At 51.2% G+C, this 24,377-nt stretch overlaps 1 protein-coding gene across 2 annotated transcripts; it reads left to right on the top strand.

Moving 5' to 3' along the window:
* Window positions 1-51: 51 nt before the first annotated feature.
* Window positions 52-24,252, top strand: CNTROB (centrobin, centriole duplication and spindle assembly protein). 2 transcript variants are annotated; one of them, XM_054995565.1, is made up of 20 exons: window positions 52-237; window positions 2,707-3,268; window positions 3,351-3,444; window positions 5,210-5,288; window positions 5,826-5,991; window positions 9,189-9,305; window positions 10,137-10,253; window positions 10,473-10,571; window positions 11,764-11,979; window positions 16,107-16,253; window positions 16,544-16,677; window positions 17,291-17,416; window positions 18,198-18,378; window positions 19,126-19,483; window positions 19,823-19,986; window positions 22,086-22,179; window positions 22,468-22,650; window positions 22,740-22,860; window positions 23,128-23,206; window positions 23,698-24,252. In XM_054995565.1, exons 2-20 carry the CDS (start codon window positions 2,927-2,929, stop codon window positions 23,824-23,826), a joined length of 2,946 nt encoding a protein of 981 aa, XP_054851540.1. In that variant the 5' UTR covers window positions 52-237; window positions 2,707-2,926; the 3' UTR covers window positions 23,827-24,252. The 2 variants fall into 2 exon arrangements, with proteins under 2 accessions (XP_054851540.1, XP_054851541.1); XM_054995566.1 differs by lacking the exons at window positions 52-237; window positions 3,351-3,444 and having other exon boundaries at window positions 3,173-3,268.
* The last annotated feature ends 125 nt before the right edge of the window (window positions 24,253-24,377 follow it).

Genomic DNA, 24,377 nt, shown 5'->3' with positions numbered 1-24,377 from the left:
CTCCTTCTGGCGGCGGCTCAAGGCGCGTGCGCGCTTCCCCCCTCCCCTCAAGCAACATGGCGCCGACGGCGTCGTTGCGTTCCCGCTCTAGGGGGATGCCAGGAGTCGCCTCGCGCTGAGGGGGGGATGGCGTGAGGCCCTGGCGGCGGCGGAGGGCGGCGAGGAGGCCCAGGCGGGCGAGGGAAGGCGCCCGCAGGTGGGAGAGCAGAAAAGGAAGGGGCCTGGGATTTACCACAGGTGAGGAGAAGGGGCGGTGCCTACAAGAGAAGTGGGCGGGGCTCTGGCCTGTGTCTGTGTGTGATGTGCTGTCAAGTCGCCTCCGACCTATGGCTACCCTAGGAATAAAAGGCCAGTAGCACCTTTAAGACGAACCAGCTTTATTGTGGCATAAGCTTTCGAGAACCACAGCTCTCTTCGTCAGATGCATCGTCAGCTTTCAAGAACCACAGCACTCTTCGTCAGATGCCTCGTCAGACGAAGAGAGCTGTGGTTCTCAAAAGCTTATGCTACAGTAAAGTTGATTAATCTTAAAGGTGCTACTGGACTTTTTAGTATTTTGCAACTACACACTAACACAGCGAACTTCTCTATTTATGAATAAAAGACCTCCAAAACGTCCTATCTTTAACAGACTTGCTCAGATCCTGCAAACTAGAGGATGTGGCTTCTTTTATTGAGTCAAGCCATCTCATTTTAGGTCTTCCTCTTTTCCTGCCGCCTTCCACTTTTCCTAGCGGTATTGACTTTTCCAGGGAATCTTCTCATGATGTGACCAAAGTACGATAGCCTCAGTTTAGTCATTTTAGCTTCTAGGGAGAATTCAGGCTTCGTTTGATCTAGAACCCACTTATTTGTCTTTTTGGCTGTCCGTGGTATCCGCAAAACTCTCCTCCAGCACCACATTGCAAATGCATCTATTTTCTTCCTATCAGCTTTCTTCACTGTTGTAAGGAGGTTTGGAGTATCTTGATCTTGGTTCCCAGAGAGACCTGTTTATCTTTCAGGATCTTTTCTAGTTCCTCACCGTTGCTCTTCCTAGTCTCAATCTTCTTCTGATTTCTTCATTGCATTCTTCCTTTTGGTTGATGATTGGGCCAAGGAATAGAAAATCTTGGACAATTACAGTTTCCTCATTGTCGACTTTAAAATTGTCTAACTCCTCAGTACTTTTGTCTTCTTGATGCTCAGCTGTAATGCTGCATTGGCGCTTTCTCCTTTAACCTTCCTCAGTAGTTGTTTCAAGTCTTCACTATTTTCTGCCAGTAACATGGTGTTATCTGCCTATCTTAAATTGTTAAAGTTCCTTCCCTCAATTTTTACTCCAGCTTCTTCTAGATCTAATTCAGCTTTCCTTACGATATGCTCTGCAAAGAGGTTGAACAGGTAGGGAGATAATATGCATCCTTGTCTGACACCCTTGCCAATTGTAAACCATTCCATTTCCCCATATTCTGTCCTAACAGTAGCCTCTTGTCCAGAGTACAGGTTGTGCATCAAAACAATCAGATGTTGAGGCACTCCCATTTCTTTTAACACTATCCATAGCTTTTCATGATCCACACAGTCAAAAGCTTTGCTTTAATCTATGAAACACAGGCCGATTTTCTTCTGAAATTCCCTACTATGTTCCATTAGCCATTGTAAATTTGTAATGTGATCTCTAGTGTCTCTTCTCTTCTGAATCCAGCTTGAACATCTGGCATTTCTTGTTCCATATATGGCAAGAGTCTTTGCCGTAGAATTTTGAGCCTCACTTTGCTTGCATGGGAAATTAATGCGATGATCTGATAGGTGCTGCACTCTTTGGCATCCCCTTTTTTGGATTTGGAATGTAGACTGAGCGTTTCCAGTCCGTGGGCCGTTGTTTTGTTTTCCATATTTGTTGACAGATTCTTGTTAAGATTTTGATATACTCAGTTTCTGTAGCTTGAAATAATTCTATTGGTATTCCATCTACTCCAGGTGCTTTGTTTCTACTCCAGCTGCTTTGAGTGCAGCTTTTACTTCACTTTCTAAAATTTCTGGTTCTTCATCAAAGGACTCTTCTTCAAAGATATCTGTCATCCTTCCATCTCTTCTGTATAGCTTTTCAGTATATTGTTTCCATCTTTCCTTTATTTTGTCCTGATCAGATACTGTAATTTCGCGTTGATCTTTGAGCATTTTTCAGCTCTGACCTAGCTGGGCTGAAATGAGGCGCTGGGTGGGAGGAAGTGGAGCTTATTGAGAAGTGTGTGGGGTGTGTGGGTGGAGCTTGGGGTGATGGGTGGAGCTAGGACTTTCAGCAGGTTGGAAGAGGTAGGAAGCTGAAGGTCTGGGTGGGGCTTAGGCTGTAAGGATGAAGGCTCACTCACACAGGTGCCAACCTCCAGGTGGTGCCTGGAGATCTGGAATTACAACTCATGACCTCCAGGCCACAGAGATGAATTGCCCTGTAGAAAATGTCTGCTTTGGATGGTGGACTCTATGGCATTATACTCTGCCCAGGTCTCCCCCCTCCCCAAACCCTACCCCCTCCAGGCTCCACCTCCAAAATCTCCAGGAATTTCCCAACCTGGAGCTGGCAACCCTACCACATACCCATGCAGAACTGGGATTTTGGGAATATTCCCCTCCGAGATGGGACAGAGAACAAGATGGGGGTGAGACTGGGCTCCCTCAGCTTCCTTTGTGCTCCTCTTTGTGCTCCTTTCTCTTGTTTTGTAGTGCTGGTGGGGACTCATTGCCCTTCCCAGTGCATCTGCTTCTAGCCTCTTCTTCTCAGCACCCTGGACATGTCTGAATCAGCGTCGGTTCTCCTGGGAACCCATCATCAAGGGATGCTCCATTACGACAAGGACACCAGGCTTCTGAATGCAGCATTCTCCCTGCTTTGCTGAGCAGAGGAAAGCACTGGATTCCCTCTTCCTTCCTTGCCCTGCCCGTAATGGCGGAGAAGAGCACATGCCGGGCTTTGAACTCCTCTATCCGCAGCGAGGATCTGTTGAGCGACATGGAGCTCCTGCCAGCCTCAGCGCCCACAACCCCAGCACAGCAGGTGCCCCATGCCCAGGCAGCCACCCCCTTTGCTTCCAAAGTAACTACGCAGCTGTATACCTCCCTGCACCAGAGCCGCCAGGCTGAGGCTCAGGCACGCTCCCACCTCGACACCCAGCATGGCTTGAGCCTGGCCAGGGAAACGGAGGCCCCTGAAGTAGACTTGGAGACCCTGGCAGAGGAACTGAGCCACAGGCTTTCAACCAGCGTGGAGGCCAGTTCTTACAGGAAGGTGAGGGAAGGGAGGTCCAGGGGCTGGGAAGGGCCAGGATGCTTCAGCACCTGATAGAACCTGCTCTCCTTCCCTGCTGCAGGGCAGTGGTAGGGAGCCTCACCACATCTCAGAGATGGAGAACGTGCGTTGCCACTTACAGAGTATGCTCCGTAGCTCCAGGGATGCTGTGCATGGTGAGTGGTGGGTTGGTGGGGGGGGGAGGATTCTCTTTTGCAAGGAGGAATTAGAAGATTCCTGGCAATTGAGGAGAGGAAGCCAGTCTTTCTGTCACAAACTCTCCTGTTTGCCAGGCCCCTTTGCCAGCTTACCTTGCATCATCTTGTGAAACTCTTCCATCACTGTTCAATGCCTTGCTTTCTTCCCTGAATCTCGGGTGAACTGACCCTTCCCAGCTTCCTGAAGGAGGATGGGACAAGCCTGGTATTCGAAGTGGCTCCCTCCCTCCCTCTCCCCTCTGCTCTCCTCTCCTCCTCCTTTGGCCACAGAAATTGTCCTTAAACTGGGTTATCCTGAGACATACTAGTCTTTAGCTTGCTTGCTGTTTTGAGGACAACCACGTGGGATCCTTCTGAATTGAAAGTATGCCCATTGCTGAGAAAGCGGGTAGTGGTGTCGGCAGTGGTCGCCATCCTTTCAACATTTGTTTTCTTTGTGGTCTTAGGAGCGTCTTAAGACTGCTCCAGGGACTACTGGCTTAAAAACCTCCGACTTGACGTGTTGGTTACTTCACAGGATCTGCTTTTTGTCCACATGGCCATATTCACTCCTGGGTGGGCAGGATGCTGTTCTCTTTTTTCGTGCATAACCAACATCACTATGAAAAAAAAGCTCCGGTGGAATAGCCACGTTTGTCCGTTGCAAGGAGACTCTAGTGGCCAGTGATGTGGATTTTCTGGGAAAATTTAAATAACGTTAGTAAAAGAAGTCAAATAGCAAATGCTGCCGTTTGCCCGTTATGATTAATTATTATGATTCGCTTCATGTACGGACCACCTTTCTCACTGCGATTCAAGACAGATTAGAAATCTACTCAGTTAGTATGCAAATTACAAGGCTTGACAAAAACATCTGAATTTAACAGCAGAGTCTCCTGGTGCTTGCTATGTGCACAGTATGGCTTGCCGCAGCGGCAGCAGCAGCATTTGAACAGAGCGGCCCTCAGAGGTCCTTGTTAGCCCACGCTTCATATCCCACGTATAGCCCACATAACACAATTGATTTGCAGCCCAGCAACCCTGACGTTTATAGACAAACAGACTATATTCACGTATGAGGAGCGGAAAATTTTCCACAGAAAGATATAGCACCGGGGAATTTGCTGGATGCTTTTCCACCACACGTCACTGCCTGTAGCACCTGTAAAAGCTTTTGTGGGCTGATGCTACAATAAATACATCTGCCTTTAAAGAGCCACGAGACTCCTTTTTTGTTTGTGATTGTGTGCTGGTGCTGTTTGGCCCGCTGGTAATGCTACAGCGGCGGCAGCTGTACTTGCCGCAGGCTTAAGAAACTCTGGCTTCCGTGGCTGGCTGTGCTGTGGGAATAATCCTCCCTTCTGCTCGGGCTCTCTCTTCCTCTTCCCAGTGCTAAGCCCCGGCCTCCCCCGGGCATTCAAGCCCACTGGATTCTAGGCCCCTTGGGATAAAATGCTAGGCTTATAGCAGAACAGTTTTGTGGCCCTGCACAGCTTGGCGTGTTCTAAGCAGACAGATCTGCTGGGTGCTGAAGGGAGGGGAGAGCAGTTCTGGCCTGATGGTGTGTCTGGGATCTTGATTCTGCTCTGGTACCTCCTCTAAAGCCATCCAAGGTGCTGCATGGCTTCTGGGGCAGGTAGTCTGACATGTCCCAGCAACAGGGGAAGAGAACTGGTCCCATGTCCTTGTGGCCCTCAAAGCTGTGTCCACGCCACAGATGACCATTCCTCCTCTCTGCCAGCAGGGGACAGCCTGGCTGCGAGAACCTTCGAGCGGAAAGATGACGATTCGTTTGAGAGTGACAGCACGGCTGCCCTCCTCAAGTAAGAGCTCTGCAGAGGCCTGAGCTGGCCTTCCGGGAGGGGCTCCTGGCTGAGGCACCAGGCGCATCTGCAGGGCCAGATATGGGATCCCTGCAGGGTGAATTTCAGGAACTAGCAAGAGGTTTAGTCGGATCTGGTTTGTTGCTGCAATGAGATAACCACCCTGAAGCCAGTTCTCGGACTTGTTGTGGTCATGGGGAAGAGTGAAGGGAAGTCTGACGTGCCTCTCTGTTGCCCGAGAAAGGTTGGCCTGATGGGTGGAATTCACAGTTCTCTAAGGAATACAGAGACCAGGCATATCACAATACAAGGAGATGGCCAGAACAAACAGCTAGGTGAATCCTCGGCCAGATGTGGCGCTTGTTTAGCCAACCTTGCCATTTAATGCTACCCTAGAGGGGGAAGTAGGGGTGGGCCTGGGTCTCCATCCTGCATTTATGAGATCGGAACAGAACAGTGAGGTGGCAGGAGGGCAGCAGAATTGCAAGGGTTTCGAAGGTGGCCCCTGTGCTCTGTTCATCCTCTTGTTTGCCACAGTGCCCGGCCCCTGCAAGACGTCTCTCCACCCGGATCCATGGCAGGCTTTGAGGAGTTGTTTCCGCGCTACACAAGCCTTCGCCTGGGCCAGGTCCGTGAGCCGTCATCCTACACTGATACCCATCTTCTGAAGGACACCTTGGACAAGGAACAGGCCCGGAGGAAGGTGAGAGGCACTAGGAAGCTGCATGACCACCCTGGAAGGGTTGCGGAGGGTTGTGGGAGCATAGGGGAGTGGGCAGCTGCTGGGCTGGGACTTCACTGATGCTTCCTCTCCCATTGCTGCCTTGGAGACCGTTTGGAGCTGCTCTTAGTCTGGTTTTCCTCAGCTCAACAGGCTCGGCTGCTGAAGGTGTGGTGTCTACTCAAAACGGACCCTGACGAACCAGCCCTGCAGTGCCGCCCCTCCCTCGCTCTTGCCCACAGCTCGTCCCCCTGAGCTCTTCCTGGTTGCCAGGATTACTGCTCCGAATTAGGCAGCCAAAGCTTCTTGAAGGACAGACCAATACAGCTAATGGGAGGGGGAGGAGAGGGTATATGTCATGTGATCTATGACTTTAAGCAAAGCTACTTGGCTTAGCCGATATCATGGCCTGTAAGGAGCTTTTCATCCGCCCTGCCATGACCCCCCCCCCCTTTTCCTCACCATGAGCAGAGTCCCACCTCTGCCAAGGGGAAGAAAAAGGGTTTCCTAGTTAGCCAAGCTGGCTGCAAGCAGCGTTTGCCTGGTCTTATTCCCCACAGCCTCACTTTTTCCTTAAGTGCCGGACACAGCGGGGACTTTGCAAAGGCTTACGGGTCAAGATTCAGGGCTACCAGCAGTGATAGTTGACATTCGGCACGCTCTGTCCAAGATTACCGAAGGAACCCAGGGAGTCCTGTCTTCAAAGTAATCCACTGAACTGCTCAGAGGAGAGGACGAAATTCTACATTGCCTGGGTTTCAGTGCCCACTTTCTCTCTATGCCCCAGATGCAGGCTGGAAGCGTCTGGTGGCATCTTAATGATTAACAGATGCATTGTGGGCATAAGCCTTTGTCAGCTTCATGAAGTATTATCCTCTCTTGGCATGTATACATAGGTAGCAAGTGGAGGAGTGGGAGAGGGCTGTTGTGAGAGACAGATTTCTTAGATTCCTAAGTAGAGCACAGATGCAAACAAGAGAAAGCTATTTCAATCGGTCTGGACCCACAACCAGCCAATCTGTCACAGAGGGACAACTGTTTTCTGCAGTGAGCTTTCAGGTCTCTGTCTCTGTTGAAACCCGGGCTGACAGTTCTTCAGATCTGCAAGTGAATTTTAATGCAGGAGTTTCGCACTGGAGTCTAAAACTTCTTTTAAAGCAAGTTTCCAGCCTCTTAAGGCTGCAGAGAGAATAAAACGGCAGCGATTTCAAGCCAAAGAAGAACTGAGCAGCACTTCTGGCGACCTTTGTGTTTTGTTTGCTTTTAAAAATGTGTATCCTGCTTTTTGATCTAGTAGATCTACACAAAGGATAACAAAAACAAGTTAGAGCCTAGGTAAAATAATCATGCATCAAACAACATGAAAAAAGCAAATTGACCAGCAGAGGCTCCAAAGCAGGTCCAAATTCAAAATGTCACAACAGTCCAAAAGACCCCAGACCCTTCTGGAAAAGAGCCCTGGGTGCCAGAGGGGGAGCAGAGATTGGGCAGAGCCAACTTCCTTAGAAGGGAGCCCGATGATCTCCTTGCCAGCGTCAAAATGTCTCTGTCCCAGTGACTGCTGTCATTGGGGACCTTGAGCCAATCCTGCAAGGAAGAGCTTAGTTAAGAAAGTTTCACGTGGGAGAAGGGGGTCCTTGAGGCTGAGATCGCGGTCTCCCTTCTCGAGGGCTTGTAGTTCCTTGCACCTCATCTGTTTGAAACGAATCTCTGATTTGACTCAAGAGTATGGGCTCAGGTAACAGATTCCCGTTATGGGACCTCAGCTGTGCCCCTGACCTCCTGGACTGAAGTTCCTCAGCCTGCAGGCTGGTTTCCAGTCTGCAGACAGGATCCTTGCCTCCCGGGGGCTGGCTGACCCAGTTTATCCTCTGATCTGTCACAGCCATCTCCCAGAGGGTAGCTGAGAGGTCTTGTTGCACCGACTAGGAGTGACTTCCTCCAGGGAGGCGCCAGTGGGCTGCAGGCGCAGCCCAAGTGTTGCAGCCACAGGCCTGACCTTGCGGGAGTAGTTGCCAAGCCCCTTGCGTGGCTTTAAGCCGATTGCCGGGGAGGGTGGAGGGCTGGCCAGCTCCTTCCCAAAGCTCAGTTTAGCTCTGTAAGCCTATTAAAAGACAGCCTGCCTTTCCCATTCCATGAGGTGCTGGGGACCCAAAGTAGGCTTTCTAGGCCTTGCGGTCCCTTCTCTTCAGGTGCAAATACCTGGGGAACTGGAAACGCAAACATCTGTTCTGTAGGGAGAGCTGAGAGTTGGGTGCCACTTCCTCGGCCACCTTCCAAAGCAATCTTTGTGCAAAGCATGATTTTAGATTAAGAAAACCCAGAGTGTAGTCCTGCCTGGATGTTTTTTTCTGACCAAAGGAGCCTTTCTGCTCACCCAGTCACAGATTTGACGGGCTGTTCGCAGATTCTGAGTAATGAAGGAAATCACTCTTGATACGCTCAAGTGACATCTTGTTCTTAAGCCCTGGACTAATGCTGTGGTATTGAAAACAGATTCGGGAGCCTACAAGCCATTCCTAGCATTCTTGAACACACAGCGTTTACTCGGCACGGCTGCACCGAGGTGCAGTTTTGTGGAAAATTCACCCCCGGGGGAGCCCTGTACACTGGCCTTTGCAAGGTCAATTGTCCTTGAGATAAAATTGCAAGAAAGCAAGTCCTGGGAGGGAGGAGGAACTTCTTTGCGGAGGGGGGGAGGTTAGAATAGGGGATGATAACGTGTGGCTGAGTTTTCGTAAGATTATTTTAGAATGTGAATTGTGGGGGCAGGCTGTGGGTGTGGGAAAACTCACCTTGAGGCAACTTTTCATCCTCAAAAAGACAAGTCGCAGCAGCTGGCCTTCAGGTGCCTGCTCATCCCCTGTCAAACAGCCTGTCTGTCTGTACCAAAGGAGAGCCTCTTCCTTGAATGGAAAAGACAACATCCTGGTCTCTAGGAATCAGGGAACTCCAGTGTCACTGGCCCTGATCCTCCTTGTTCAGGGAGCGTTCCTGCGCTTCAAGAACAAGCGAAGAGGGCAGAAACGAGGCATGTCCTCCAAGATAATCCCGAACGGTGTACGCGCCAGTGTCTGGCATGAAACCCAGCATCCCCCGTGGGTGTTTCCTTGTGCCTTCCTTGTGCCTTCCATTCCTCTCCCGCTTCTGACCTTTTGCCTCCTCACCTGCCTCCCCAGCACTGTGAGCGGCACATCCAGGCCTTGCAGAACCGCCTCCTGGAGTTGCAGCAGCAGCTGGCCGTGGCCATCTCAGCCGACAAGAAGAAAGACAGTATGATCGAGCAGCTGGACAAAGTGAGCCTGGGGGGGGGGGCGGAGGGGGTGGGTAGAGAGGAACAGGCAGGGTCTGGAATAGCAGGAGACGGGAAGGGATGGAGGATCTGGAGGGAGTCAGGCCCCAGTTCACCCTCTGGTTGTTCCATCTTCCCTCCCCTTGAGAGTAGCGGCCTGTCCAGCAGAGCCCCGGTGGGGCTGCCTGGAGCTGTTTTGAAGGAGGTTCTGGCACTTGTGTCCCTCCCACACAACATCTTTCAGGAATGCCTGTGGTGCCCCCATCTGAAGCTGGATCTTCAGGGCTTCCCAGTCAACCACAACGCCTCTCCTGCAGGCCACCGGGAGAAAAAAAAATCCTGGAGGAATGAGAGCAGGGCTGGAGCCTGGATTAGCAAGAGCTGCTCGTTGCCCTGAGCGTATCTCATGTCTCTGTCACGTTTTGATCCTTCCTTTCCTCTGAGGGGTTCAGGGCAGAGTCCAAGGTTCTGTTCTCATCCTTTTATCCTCACAACAACCCTGTGAGGTAGGTTGGGCTGAGAGAGGACGACTGTCCCAAAGTCACCTGGTGTGTTTTCATGGCAACCAGGGTTTTGAACCAAGCTCCCCCCAGTCGTAGGCCAACACTCTAATCATTACACCCTCCACAGTCTTATAGAGCCGGCAAAGTGCGTGGCTTGTAAAGGAGGGAAACGGACCCTATCTCAGTCAACACAGGCCTTTCTGTCTCCCATCGCAAGCGAGGGGTCTCCTTGAACGGAGGGGTGGGGAAGGCCTGCCTCAGATCCCATGTTGCCTTTTTTTGTTGGTCCCTCTAATGGTCACCTGGCTGAGATGGCTTCCTTTATTCTACAGACCCTGGCCAAGGTGGTGGAGGGCTGGAATCGGCACGAGGCTGAGCAGACAGAGACCCTCCATAGGCTGCGGACTGAGAAGGAGGCCGCAGTTCAGGCGCTGGGGAGGCACAAAGAGGTCAGGCTGGGGCACTGGTTCCGAGTGGGGCTGGGGGCTGCCCTGTCCTATCAGCCTGTGATGGGGTAGGTGCGGCAGGGGCGGGGGGGGGGGGGTGGATCAGAAGCCATTTAGCCTGGTGTCTCTCTTCTGCTCCAAACCAGGAGGCAGCTCTACTGAGTCAAACCCCGGAGCAGGGAACGCAGGCACTGCCTTGAGTCGGTTTTTCTCCTCCTTTAGAAAATGTTGGAGACGGAGCAGCAGCTCGAGCAAGCCTTGTCCTCCATCAGCCGGGAGCAGCAAACGACCAGCCTGTATCGCAGGGAGAAGGAGATGCTGGTAAGAACCAACCCCCTCCTGCTCTTGGAAAGCCCCACCATGAGTGGGCATGGCAGCTGGAGAGCACGTACCTGCCTGTCAGTTGAGATCTTTCTTGGAGGCCCTGTGAACCGAGGCAGGTCTTGAGAGGGAGGGCAGGAAGGGTTACATCAGAGCTAGTTCTCGTGGCCCCTTCTTACACGCCCAGGGTAATGTCGATCGCGACGTGGGGGTCAGGAAGCAATTTTCTCCAGGCTAGTTTGGCCAGGGATATTGGAGGGTGTTTTTTTTTTGCCATCTTCTGGGCATGGAGCAGGGGGCGCTGAGGGTGTGGAGAGGAGATACTTGTGAATTTCCTGCATTGTGCAGGGGGTTGGACTAGGTGTCCCTGGAGGATCCTCTTCCGACTCTGCCATTCTCTGCCCCCCCTTTTTCCTCAGAGGTGAAGCACAGCCTTTGTGGTTGCCCCAGCCAGTCTCTGGAGGGTTCAGAGCTGGGCAAAAGCGTTCTTGTTCCCCTGAGCATGTAGCTGGTGGTTTTTCTTTTAGGCCCCACCATCATACACTGTGGCTTTGTTGGTTGTATGCTCCTACTTAATGAAAAATTGTACTTTGTGGATGTTTTTGCTGCCTTCAGTGCCACTTGCTTTATGATCCAGAGGAGTCGGCCGTGTTAGTCTGCAGTTGCAAAACAGTAAAGAGTCCAGTAGCACCTTTAAGATGAACCGACTTTATTGTAGCATAAGCTTTTGAGAACCACAGCTCTCTTCGTCTGACGATGCATCTGACAAAGAGAGCTGTGGTTCTCAAAAGCTAATGCTACAATAAAGTCGGTTAGTCTTAAAGGTGCTACTGGAATCTTTACTGTTTTACTAGCTTTATGTTTTTTCTTATTTTAATGGTCTCTTTTTTGTTGTATGTCCGTGCTCCCACAAGCTCCCCTGAGAATCAATTTGGGGCAGGGAAAGGAGCACTTTAAGGAGGAGAGGCTTCTGGACTGCAAAGGGGCCCTCGGTTTTCTAGGGCGATGTGCCTTAGACGTTCCCAACCCAGAGAGCAAGCACTAGCCATGGGCGCTCGCCCTCAGCGTTGCTTATGAGCTTCCTGGGTGCTGGGGGTGGGTGGGGTGGGCTGGGCCGCTCCTTGGTTTGGCCCAGGTTGGTGGTTGTCAGGCTGCGACTGATCCGCTTGTCCCGTCCCCCTTCCCTGGGCAGGAGGAGGAGAAGGCCTCTCTGTCCCACAGCCTGGAGGCGGAGGGTCAGCGGGTGCGCAACCTGGAGGCCGACTGGGATCTGGAACGGCGGCAGCATGAGGCACTGCGGGCCACCCTGGAGGAGCAGCAGAGGAGCTGGGCCCACCGCGAGAGGCAGCTGGAGCAGCAGTGCCAGGCCCTGCAGGAGGACAACCGTGCCCAACTGGACAAGGAGAAGGTGAGCCTGGGTCCTTCCTGGCCCTGCAGGTCTGCGTCCCGCCACCCGAGGAATCCCTCTGCATTCAACAGCCTTGCGGAGGAGCTTGGGGTGCCTTGTCTCAGCAAGCTTCTTCACACTTACTGTAGAGTAAGCCCCCACTGAACTTGGAGAAAGCATGGGAGAGGGTCGGTCTGCGTTCCTTGCCTACTCACTGGAAGTAAACCCCGCTGTGAAACTACTTTGAGGCTTGGGGCTCTAAAGACCACGCTCTGACCAGTGCGGTGGGCCCAGTAGGGAGACCCAAGTTCAAACGCCTGCTTGCTGGGGGCCCTTGGACCAGTCCTCCTCTCTCAGCCTAACTCCCCTTCGAAGGGTTGTTGTGAGGATGAAACTGACATGAAGAGGCTGCCCCCCTTCTTTGGAGGAGGGGTGGGAGGAAAACCCAGCAAACTCTGTTTGGGGTAAATAGAAGCCATCAGGGGAGGGTACCAAGATGGGAGGCAGTGTGGAGAGGCCAGTTTGATGAATGAACCAGCCAGGAAGGAGGCAGATCACAGCCCCTGCCAGCTGCCCAGATCCCTATCCAGGCTGGTCCTAGCTCCTTTGGGCCTTTTTCAGAACAGCCTGGCAGCTGCTTCCCTTCCAGGAATAACCCAGCCCCTCCTCCCAGCTCAGGGAGACGGTACTGTTCGGTGGCCATTGGAATCAGCAGAAGCAGCGTGGATGTTATACCAGAACCCCCCCTCTCCTACCCATCCCTGCCCTGTGCTTTAGCCTGAGCATCCCCGTTCAAAGACCAGTAAAAGCCCCCAATCCCTCCAGCCAGCCACATGCCTTGCAGAGGTGTGGCCTGTTCTGGGCAGGGCTGATGCTGGCCCCGCCCTGAAGCTGTAGCCTCTTACCCCCCTGCAGGAGGGCTGGGTGGGCCTTCTTTGCCATGGCTTCTAGGGTCTGGGAAGAGCTGCAGTTGATTGACAGCACATGTGTGGAGAAAAGGGAGCAGCAGCCCAGATGGGTGAGTTGTCTCATCCCAGTGCTTAGAGTTCTGGGGGAAGAGAGAGAGGAACGGCTGCTTCTTGAAAGTCTATGTGTGATAGAGTTTGGAAACATTTGCATGGGACGTTCTTTGTGGATCCAAGTCTGAATTAACCATGCAGCACCTTGGGGAAATGCACCTAGTTTGCTCCCTCTTTTTCCTGTTGTAGGTAACCCTTCAGTTTTCATTTTAAGGTTTATAATCAGTAGAGATACAAGTAATAGCTTCAAACTTAATTGAGCTGTGCCAGATCGTCTTGGAAATGGTGGTGGTGATGGAGGCGAGTAGATTTCAGGACTCGGCAGAGGTGTCCTTGCCTGTCCATTGTGGCTTACGCTGTCCGGTTCAACAGCTTCTCTCTCTCTCTCCCACATTGTTTCCAGCTGCTTCCTGGAAGTTTTCCCGAAAGTGCTTAAAAGAGACCAGAGTGCTTTAACTGCCGAACTGTGTCTTGTGATCTGAGTTACGTGTGCGAATGTCGTGCAAAAGTGTGTCTTGTTGCAGATGAGGTGGGGGTGTCACTGAAGAACTGCTTCTGGCTTCTTTTCAAAGAGGGTGTAGTGATCTGTTTCTTTCTGTCCATTTAAGATTGTCACCTGCTTTCCCTCAGCAAGTGGCAGCAATTCAACAGCTGAAGCCCGTCTGGTCAATGACTCCACCCGAAGCAAAGCTTCACTTTTCGTTTTCATAAAGGGTTAGAGCTGTAGTATAATGGAACGGCTAAGGAGATCCCTTCTGTAAGGGATAGTAGTGTAGTCCGTTGCCATAATTACTGTATACATCACCTCCCTTTTTTACTGCAGCATCTTTAACCTTTAATCTTTAATCTGGGGGAGCCCAGAGACGCCTGGTGTGGGCTTTGTTTTCAATTATCTCAGCCTGAGTACGTGTGGGCTTTCGGGGACCACAGTTCTCTTTGTCAGATGCAGCTGGCAGGGAGAGCTGTGGTTATCGAGGGCTTATACTACATAGGAATTGTATACCTTCACTGCGGCAAACTAACACCGCAAACTGACTCCACACCAAAAGGAGATGTTTACATTTACAAGCAAAGGAATGTTTTGATTGCCTTCACACTAATTGCATCCTGTCATCTTGTGATATATGTCCCCTTCTTTCCCCTCCCCTCCTCTTCTGTATTTGACCAGTTTGGATCAGGCATCTGATGAAGAGAACTTGATTCTCGAAAGCTTATGCTACAATAAAATAAAATTGGTTAGTCTTAAAGGTGCTACTGGACTCTTTTTGATTTTGCTACTACAGACTAACACGGCTAACTCCTCTGGATCTTTAACCTTTGTTACTCTTTCTCAATTGTGTTATGCCATGTCTCCAAGAGTCTTTGTTGCCTTAAACTGCGTTGTTTATTTAGAAGTGTTTGCTCTCTGATTGAATTGCTTTTCACCTTCTAAATCCTCCTTGATTCCCAGTGAGAAAGGCGGGTTATAAATTAAGCTACTAATCAAGGCAGACAGCCTAGCCGGAGAGTGGAGAGCTTTCATTCAAGTCTCTTGCTTGTTCTTTTTCTCTCTCCTGCTGCTGGCTTTCGTGAATCCATGCTGCCTTGTCAGTCTGGATTCAGGCTCTTGCGGATTGGTCCGGCTGAAACTTGCAGAAGCGAGGCAGTGGCAGCAAAGCCAGACAGGAGTCTTTAAACACTTGCACACTTTTAGTCTCCTGCGCTGCAAAGGGCGCTCCGGAACCTTTGAGTATTGCAAGAACCCAGTGTTTTTGGGAAGAAGTTGCTGAAGCTCAGAGGCTGGCTTGACCTTGCTCTGCCTTGGCTGTGTTATCTGCATCTCCTCTCCCCTTTGAACAGCTTGCTCTTTAACGTGATACTCCCTTTTGGTGGCCGTTCCCAAGGGGGCACAGACAGCAGGGCCTTTTGCTTTGGCTCCCCCCCCCTTGATCTCAAAGGGGAACAATAGAGGGATCCAGTTTCCCTCGCTTTTTTTTATGCTGTAACTTGGCTGATTGTCAAGTGAGTGTTTTGAATGGAAGCAGGGCTGGTCATGGGAAATGTGGATGATTCTTATCCCATTTTATTTAAAATCTGGGTTCAGAATTGTTGAGGCTTCCCAGAAGTCTCTTGGAACAGTTCTGGCAGAGCTTAATGTGGCCAGTGGTGGAGCTGCCTTGTTTCCCGAGGCTCCTGTGCCTTTAAGTGTGGCCGAGGTAGAAGAATCCAAGCGCAGCACCTCATTCAGAGCTGCTGCTTTTGGATTTTGCAAAGCATTGGAGCCTCTGTTAGGAAAGGAGGTGGGCAGCCTGATCCCCAAAGGCTTTAGCATTGTGCCGCCGGGTAAAACTGCTGCGTGAATGTCCTGAAGCGAGAGGATCCACTTAACGCCGTCCCACACCAGACTGAATTCCCTGGAGGTGATGAGTCAAGGGGGAAATTTGGGCATGGCTGTCTGTGGACTGCAAGTTTAGAAGCAGTCCATCTCTGGGAGGAAAACCGGGGAGAGCTGCCTGTTTTCGGCTCCTGTCAGTTACCCCATACGTCTTGTTGCTTTTTTACCCAGTTATCATCTTCTCCTTTTCTCAGTCTGGAGCTTCGACAGACTCTGGGGGTGCAGTGGCTTCTTTAAGAGATGAACAGAAAGGAAAAATCGGTTGTGTACATCTTTTCTTGTTGTTGTGGCACTTTGTGAGATTACTCTCATGATCTGGCCAGGCAAACACGCCACTGTATGAGAGTTGAGTTGGACATTTGTTCTGATAGTATTTCTCTTTGTATAGTATGAGTTTTATATTATGACGTTATTTGCTGGGGTGTTGGCAGGATGTAGAGCGAGGGATGGAATCCACCTGACAACCAAGTCTATAGCTGGTCCTAGTGCCGGTATCGGCTCCCTTGTTGCTTTTGGAATGTTTTCCTCTTGGGCTACCCTTCATTTCTTCTGATAATTAGCATGTTCTTGTCCCCTGCTTTAGCACAGGAATTGTGAACTAGGAGTGTGCTTGGACATGCTCAGTGACAGAAGCCAGCCCCTATCAGCTGTGCGGGCCGCTGTGGCTGAAGGTGGCCATCTTTTCCCCCCCATGTATGGAATGTGTAAACGTAGGTGCCTGGCTGCTTCTCATGCCCCTCCACATGCCTATCTAGGCAGCTGCCCAGCGAGAAGCTCAGAAGTCGTCCGATGCCCAGCGTGTGCTGGCTTCAGTCCAGACAGAAGTGCAAGGCCTGGAGAGTGAACTGGAGGCCATGCGCCGAGACCGGGACAGTCTGAAAATGGAGATGAGTTTGATCAAGGTGAGCACAGGCAGTGGCGGCAGGGAGGGCAAGCTGGGGTCTTCACACCAAGAGTTGCACGGAAGGGAGAATTTTGAATGCTGCATTTTCTCCCCCAACACACCTTCAGGTTACAAATAGTCAAAAAACCAAAGCACTGTTAACAAAGGGATCCTGTGCCCAGAGGCAGCCTGTTTGTCTCCGGCATGCAAAGGTTTTCAGCATCTGTTTGAGCCTTGCAGTGAACTTCTTGAGGACTCCACTCAAGTGCTTGAAACATGAGCTAAGTGGACTTTTCTTCCTCCTGCCAGGCACGTTACGAGGCGCAGAAGGTGAAGCTGGAGTCGGAGATGAAGGTGGTGTTGGAACAGCAGGTGGCAGAGCGGCTGGCCGAGGTTCACGAGGAGAGCTTGCGTCAGATGAGCGCCATGCGGGAGCAGCACAGGTGGGGGGGGGCTTCTTGTCTGCCTCTGGGTCTAGGACAGCCCCCCATCTGCAAATGCCTCCACAGCACAGGGATCTCTGCACATCTGGCTCTTGGTCGCCCTCCAGATGTTTTGGACATTGGCTCCACCTGCTCCTTTTACTGCCTTGGATATTCTTTGCATCTCTGTTAAGCCTTTGCCCCCACTCTTACCCCACCTGTTTTTTACCAGGGTTTCTGTCACATTTTCAAGGGCATCTCTGCAGCAATGAGGACTAGGAACTTGCTTATTTCTTACTCTAAAAGCCAAGTTTCCACTGTTGTCCCTACAGAGTTTGTTTTTTGAGTTGTAATTTGCCTTGAGGATTGACCGTGAGAAAAAAGGATTGTAAGTAAAATAAATATGAACAAATACTGCAGAGAAAGATGAACACGCACAGCAATCACTGCATCTGTTTCCTGCCTTTGAGTCCAGTGTCTTCCCCGTCCCTTCCCTGTTTTCCGAAGCAGGAACGACCTGCTCATGCCTTTTCACTGGGGCAAGGCGCTCTGCTGGCCTGAGGCTTCCCCTCCTGAGATTGCCTTCCGGCACACGTGGGGTCTCATGTCTCCTCGTGGTCTCTGTTCCTGACAGGAAGCAGCTTCTGGAGCTAGGCAGCCATCACGAGAAAGAGCTAGCCAGCCAGCTTGCCCAGTTCAAATCTGACCTGGCAGAGAGGGAGGAGCGGCAGCAGCGACTCATTGAGGACTATGAGTCCAGGTACGTTGCTGGGCCAGGTGCCTCTGCCGGTTCTTCACGGGCGACGCAGGGGGTGGCTAACGTGCAGCTATTCCACGTTTACACTCTTGTTTCTCCACGGGGAAAAAGCTCTCCAGTTGTACTAGCAATATTTTAAACTAAATCTGGATGGCAGTCCCAGCCAGTGCCGCAAAACGGAGGCGTTGGGGGAGAAGGCAACAGTGGACCAATATTGGCCCTCAGCCTTCTAAAATAGCCCCCTGTGTGCCCTGCTTGCTGAAAGGCTGGCAGCGAAGAGGGGCGTTCTGCAGCAGTGGTGCTGCAGCAGCCAGAAAGGGGCCTTTCTTGTGTCCCAGCCTGGAGCAGTTCAAGAGGGGGAAGGTCACATGCCGAGGCCCTGGGTGTGGTGATCGGAGAGTCTGGGCTGGGAAGGGGCAGTCCTCCTGACGTCTTCCTAGTGCCAGCCTCTTTATGAGCTTTAAACATCAGCTCTTCAATGTGTGTGTGTGTGTGTGTAGTGGGAGAGAAAGAGCTGAAGTAGTGGTTGGGGAGGTTACTGTTTGAATGCCTTGAAAAGGAAAGGTTTTCTTTTTTAAAAAGTACGAGGAGGAGGAAATACGTCGGTATTTTTAATGGCTTAAACATTGCAGCTGAACTTCTTGTGGGTTGCCCTAGAGATCCTTTCGGATCAGAAAGTGGAGTAGAAATAAGTGAAATAACTCTGCAGGTGTTTCTTGCACTGGGCAAATTAGTTTCTTGCCCCAGTCCCATAACTTTGGTGGCTTTCTTAACCCCCATTCAGGCTATCCAAGCAGCAGGAAGAGATGCGGGAGCTGCAGGCCAAGTGTCGGCGGCTGGAAACGCAGCGAGTGGAAATGGCAAGCCAGTTCCAGGCCATGATGCAGGCACACTGGAACGAAGCCCTGCGCCTCTTTGCTTGCGTCTCTCCACAGTCGTGCACCAAGGATCAGCGGCAAGTGAAGGTTTGCAGGTCTTGCCCTCCACACCTGTTCTGAAGTCAGCAGAGGGACGGTCCTCACTCCCCACTCTAAGTTTAAATCTTGCCCCTGCCATGCCCTTGCTAGGTGGCCTTTGGCGTGGCACTCTTTTTCAGCCCTCTGTCTTTGACGTGGGCATAATAACAACGCTGGTCTCCCTACAGGATTGTCGATGTAAGGGATGGCACGAGGTAGTGGTTGTGAACATTCAGAAGCGCAATAGAATCATAGGGTTGGAAGGGGCCTCCGGAGTCATCTAGTCCGCCCCCCTGCACAATGCAGGAAATTTACAACTACTGCCCCTACCCCTCCACAATGACCCCTGCTCCATGCCCAGAAGATGGCAAAACACCGTCAGGATCCCTAGCCGAAGTGGCCTGGGGAAAATTGCAACTTGATGATCAGCCTTACCCTGGGCATGTAAGAAGGGGGCCACGAGAACTAAGCACGGATGCAGCCCCTTCCTGCCCTCCCTCTCACGATCTGCCTGGGTACACAATATTTCACATGCTATATTTTGAGTTGCTATACCTTGCCTTTTGAGTGCCTCCATTGTGTAATGCAGGCTAGAGAGAAGAAAATAGTGCATTTCTATGTTAATTGTTGAATGAGTGAAACTCTACTGCTCTGTGCCTTATCTCGGCCTCCTGGGGCTGAGGGTGGCAGGGGGGCGTTGCCTGTTGACCGGAACGGGATTTTTTGTTTCTTTGATCTTTTGCTGTGTGCTCATAGGATGTGCCCTCTGAGCCAGGCCCTGATTCAGAACGAGAGTGCCTTCAACTCTTGGAATCTTTTAAGAAGGACCAGAAGGTGGAATCCGTTGGAAGCAGCCATGGCACAGGGGACTGCAAGGGGGTGGGATGGGCCCAGGCTGTGCCCCTACAGCCTGTAGCTCAGCACAGCGGCCAGCAAGGGCCTTTGGAAGCAGCCGAGAAGTCCATGCTGGGTCCCTACCGGCCCTTTCTGCCCCTGCTTCCTGACATGGGGCGCTTCTCTTCAGAATTCAGCCACATCCTCAACTGCAGCATCCTCAGCCAGCAAGGCTTCCAGCAGCTGGAGCCACAGATGGACAACACGGGCACTGTTGCAGGTGGGCAAGGCGCACGCTTATTCCAGTTGCTGAGAACAATAGTTTTGAATGCAAGCTATGGGTTAGACCTGTGGGGGAAGGAGGTTTCAGCCCTGTCGGTTGGGAGTAAACCAGGAAACCAGTGTTTTAACAAACAAGTAAATAGAATGGCATGCATGCGTGCACTCTTCCTAAATGCCACTGTGCCCATGGGAGCTGTCTTGGCATGGGTTCCAAAGCCAGTTCCCCCTGAAGAGGCCTTGAGCAGCCACAGTTTTGTTCAAGGCCGACTATGTGGTTGAGCTGGTGCTTCAAAGCAGGTCTCCCGGCTTTCTGTCTCCTTCTGGCCTCCAATTCTAGGCCTGACTTTCCACCCTGAGAACTTGGCAGAACACCCATTCACTGATGACACGGATGAGACCCTCACCGAGGTGGTGGGCAGTGATGGCGAGACCCCCCAGCACAGCAGTTTGGAGAGTGGAGGCCGGCCCCTCCAGCCGGACTTGCAACACTATGTGCGCCTGGTATGTGCCGTAAAACTTCTGTCCCCTCCCGTTCCAAAGAGTGTGCCTTAATCTCAGCCTTTGCAGGCTGCATTGAGTGCCTTCCTGCTTGCTAGAAACTGACTGGCTTGCGTATTGGCCTTTATAACACCTTAGAGCAAAATCCCCAGTGTTGGCTAATGTAAGCCAGATGCCCTGCAGGAATCTGCATGCCTGGAAACTCCCCTGCCCCTCCCCCCACAAATCTTTCTCTTTCCTTGCACTTCCACACGTAAGGACACTTAACAGTGCACTCCTAAGCAGAGTTACCCCCGTCTAAGCCCATTGATTCCAGTGGGTTTAGATGGAGTCTCTTTGCTTAGGATTGCACTGTAAGCAAGTACGTGCTTCTTCAGAAATAAGTCCCACTGTGGGGGAAAAAATGTGGCTTGATTCTGAGCAAGCATTTATAGTATTAAGCTGTACGTGGCCCAAAGCTTCCACAAGCCAGGGCTGCTCAATTAGGCAAATTTTTAAAATAAGTAAATATTTGAATCAACCTGTATATAGAGTCACATATAGTCTGAGAATGCAACATGCTATGAGGTTCAAGAATTTGGAGGGTGCAAGATTTGGTGTAGTGATTAAGAGCGGCAGGACTCTAATCTGGAGAGCCAGGTTTGTTTCCCCTCTCCTCTGCTTGGCTGGGTGACCTTGGGTCAGTCACAGCTTCTTGGAGCTCTCTCAGCCCCACCCACCTCACAGGGTGTTTGTTGTGGGGATAATAATGACACTCTTTGTAAACCACCCTGAGTGGGTGTTAAGTTGTCGTGAAGGGTGGTATGTAAATCGAATGTTATTACTATATTAGCATTACAAGATAACTCATGTGGACACTATGGGTAATCCTGATGTGACACAGGGTGGCATCTCCTACTGCCCAAGATGACTTTTTAGTCTCTGAGAGCCAAGCTACAAGTGACGCCTGACACAGGTTGGACACTTGTCAGCTTCCCTCAAGTTTTGATGGGAAATGTAGGCATCCTGGTTTTACAGCTTGGCTCTCCATTACAGCTGCAAGACCAGGATGCCTACATTTCCCATCAAAACTTGAGGGAAGCTGACAAGTGTCCAACCTGTGTCAGGCGTCACTTGTAGCTTGGCTCTCAGTCCAGTAAGGAACTCATAGTAATCAAACACAGTATTTGACTTACAATGATTAACTTCAGAAGTTGGATGTTACCCTCCCTCTGCTGTTTTTACACATAGAAAGCCAGTCTTCAGTTTGGGAAACAGTTATGATTTGGTTTCCAGAGGTACTACAGGGCCATTTCCACACTACTTACCTTCATCCAGAATGCTGCGGAACGTCGCAAAATAAACCACGGAAGATAGCGTCTTCTCGCACGACGTTCCGCAGCATTCCGGGTGAAGGTGAGTAGGGTGGAAACGGCCCAGCAGTAGACTTGAATGTGTTACGTTCAGGTTGGATCCTGAAGAAATGTTCCACTGGCAGAACTTTTCCTGCTTCTCCCCAGCTCCTTGCATCTCCCCAAAACATTGCTCCGGGAGGGCCAGGAGACCTTCAGGAGGAGCACGGAAGGAGATCTGGGAGGAGTGTCGTGGGGGGAGGAGGAGATCAATGGGCAGCCCCTCACCATCACCCTCTTTTGCCAGAAGATTTAGTCTGGACCCAGGCCAAGTGACACTGGCAGATTTTTAAAAAAGATTAAAACATGATGGGGGGTGGGTGGGGGGCGTTAGAAATCATTTTTGGTTTACTCCTAGACCTTAGTAGTTGGAGGTGCTATAGAAATAATTGCAATTTTGGGGAAACAGCTTCAGCAGTTTTGCTGTGTCCCCTCCCCTGTTGATGCCTATAAGGAGCTGGAGGACTGCTTCTGCCAAAGTGGGGGCGTGGGAATGGCGACAGTGGCCCCTCTAGGGCAGTCCTGTCTTCTCTGACCGAGAGCTGCTGCGCAGGGGCACCAGCAGGGGAGGGCCTTTCCTATTCCCATTCTGCCATTTGCGATTAAACTGGAGATGATGGACTGGACCTGGGACGTTTCTGCATGCAAAGCAGGTACTCATTGGCAGCCACGTTCCCGTGTATCTAACTCCTACCTGCCTGTGACTTCCAGCTGCTGGAGCAGTCTGCAAATGAAAACTGTGCTCAGAAGCAGGAAGTGTTTTCAGGTGAAAACCCACCACGCCCCATGGACCAGTCACAGCTGGGTAAGAGCCCTGGCCCTCTTCTCTTTGCTGGCAGCCCCCAGCCCGTGCGGTTTGCTGGGCACGGGGTCTTCCTTCTAAGCACAGCTCTGCGTGTGCTGGTGTTCTGGGGTATGTTGGAATTGCATAGGCTTGGGGGAGGGACTTGGGGGACTGTAGGTGTCCTCCAAACAGACCAGCCACAGGGGTGAGTGTCAGGGGCATAGAAAGAGTGGCAACCTGACCTGTCTTCAAGACCAGAGGGCTGGAGGGCCCACTTCACAGCTTAATGCTTTGCAACTTCTTTCCTAGGCACGTCTCTGTCCTACCACGAGCAGTCCACAGCCCTCTGGGATCCTGTGCGAGCCCCTGTCAGCACTGTTCGAATCCAGCCCTCCAGCAACGCTGCCGTCCAGAAAACCAAAGTTCCCTTGTCCAAAGCTGGGATGGCTCACCCCAGCCTGGAGGCCACTGGCTCTCAGAAGCAGAATCCTGGTATGTGGCTTACCTCTGCCCTGCAAGTGGCAGCCAAGGTTGCTTGGACTTGGGTTCCATGTCATCTCTCTTTCTCCCCACCCCCACAGTGCATGAAGGGGGGATCCTGTCCCCAAAACAAGTGGCTGAAGTCTCACGCCTCCTGAGGCAGTACCAGGCCAAGGGGAAGCCCGTACCTTCTACGGAAGAGTTGTACGGATATTTGCACAGGTAATATCAAAGCATGGGACTTTGGGTCTGTGTGTCCGTGTCTTTTAGTTTTGGTTTTTATTGTTTTTATGATGTCCTTTTATAATACTTTGTTTTTTTAATTGTTAGCCACCTTGTTGGCCCTGATTGGGCAGAAAGTTGTATCCGTTTTGTGAATAAAATACAGGGCAGGGGTGGGGGGGGGAAGGGTTTGGGGATCCGGACCCCTGGTTTCTGTTTCTCAGGTTAGCCTTCCTGTCTTCCTCCTTTGGGTTTTCTTTTCTCCAGCTCAGAAATGAAAAGTGATGGGAACGTGCTCACACGCCGGAGCTTTGATCCCAGGTTGGCAGAAGCTGCGAGGAGAGAGGTGGGTGTGATGGCTGCTTTGGGGCTGGGTGGCTAGGACAAATCTGTCAGTGGGGCAGTGTGGGAGATTATTTATTTATTTATTTAACTTATAGTACGCTCTCCCTGCAAGCGGGCTCAGAGCAGATAACAACATAGTTTGAATCTGCATTAAAATTACCATTTAAAACCATAAAAACTTACAATTCAGCAGCCCCATATTACCCATTTCTAAAACGTTTCTGTGGGTGAGAGGTAAGGGACAGCAATGGTCCAACAGATGGAAGAGAGGGGTTATATTCCTCGTTTCCAGATGGCCAGTCAGAAGGCTCATTCATAACCCAGCCTCAACCATATGCCTGGCTGAACATCAACAGACAGAGAGTTCCACCAGGTTGGTGCCAGGACCGAAAAGGCCCTGGCTCTGGTCGATTTTGGTTCCTGGGCCATAAGACCAGGCACGGTGCCTCTTCTGTTGGTTGCTAGTATCTCCTTTTCTGTTCCCCTCCCCAGGTGGCATCCACACGGCGGATGGGGCTTAGTCGGGAGAAGCCTCGTGCTGCCCCCAAAACTGGGAAGAAACTGGCGGCTGTGCCAACCTCCAATATTCGCACCAGCAGGGGAGGAAGTGTGTGGAGATGATCTTTCTGTTGTTAGACTGTCCCTCCTTACCCCAGTTAACCCATTTTTAAGTGCCTGGTCTGGTTGGATGTCTGTGGGGAATTGCTGCCCCAGCACCATTCTCTACTATTTCCCCCAACTCGGAGTCTAATATTTGAGTAATCTGTGGCAGTTCTGTTCAGTGAAGACTTCTAGATGACAGACTGGGTTTCTCTTGCAGTTCACCTGCTTTTTGATTTCAGGTTGTATGTGTTTGGACGGGGGCTGTTTTTCAAAGAACGAGGTGGCAAATGCTTCCTTGTTTTGTTGTGACCCCCCTCTCTACATCTGAATGCTTTGTTCTGAGTGTGCTTTGTTTAGACACACTTGGGTTTGTTGGTCCTTTGCACAGTTAAATTATTTTTGTATCATTATCATTGCTTTCTAAATAAAATTAATGTTGGGTGATTTTTTTTCTACACCTGATTTTTCTCCCTTGTCATTTATACTTCTTTCTGCCATCAAACCTATTCCCCCCTCCATTTTTCCGTGCCCGTTTTGGTGTTCATGCCCCCCAACATCTGTTGAAGAAA

Source organism: Eublepharis macularius, chromosome 12, assembly GCF_028583425.1.
Source record: "Eublepharis macularius isolate TG4126 chromosome 12, MPM_Emac_v1.0, whole genome shotgun sequence".
In the NCBI taxonomy this organism is placed as follows: Eukaryota; Metazoa; Chordata; class Lepidosauria; order Squamata; family Eublepharidae; genus Eublepharis; species Eublepharis macularius.
This window is presented reverse-complemented; position numbering and strand designations above follow the sequence as displayed.

What these genes read in the sequence shown, in the direction of transcription:
- CNTROB (XM_054995565.1), top strand. Translation starts at nt 2,927, where the DNA reads ATGGCGGAGAAGAGCACATGCCGGGCTTTGAACTCCTCTATCCGCAGC. An exon ending in TGGAGATGAGTTTGATCAAG is followed by an intron (nt 16,254 to 16,543) that starts GTGAGCACAGGC and finishes TCCTCCTGCCAG; the next exon opens with GCACGTTACGAGGCGCAGAA. An exon ending in CAACACGGGCACTGTTGCAG is followed by an intron (nt 19,484 to 19,822) that starts GTGGGCAAGGCG and finishes CTCCAATTCTAG; the next exon opens with GCCTGACTTTCCACCCTGAG.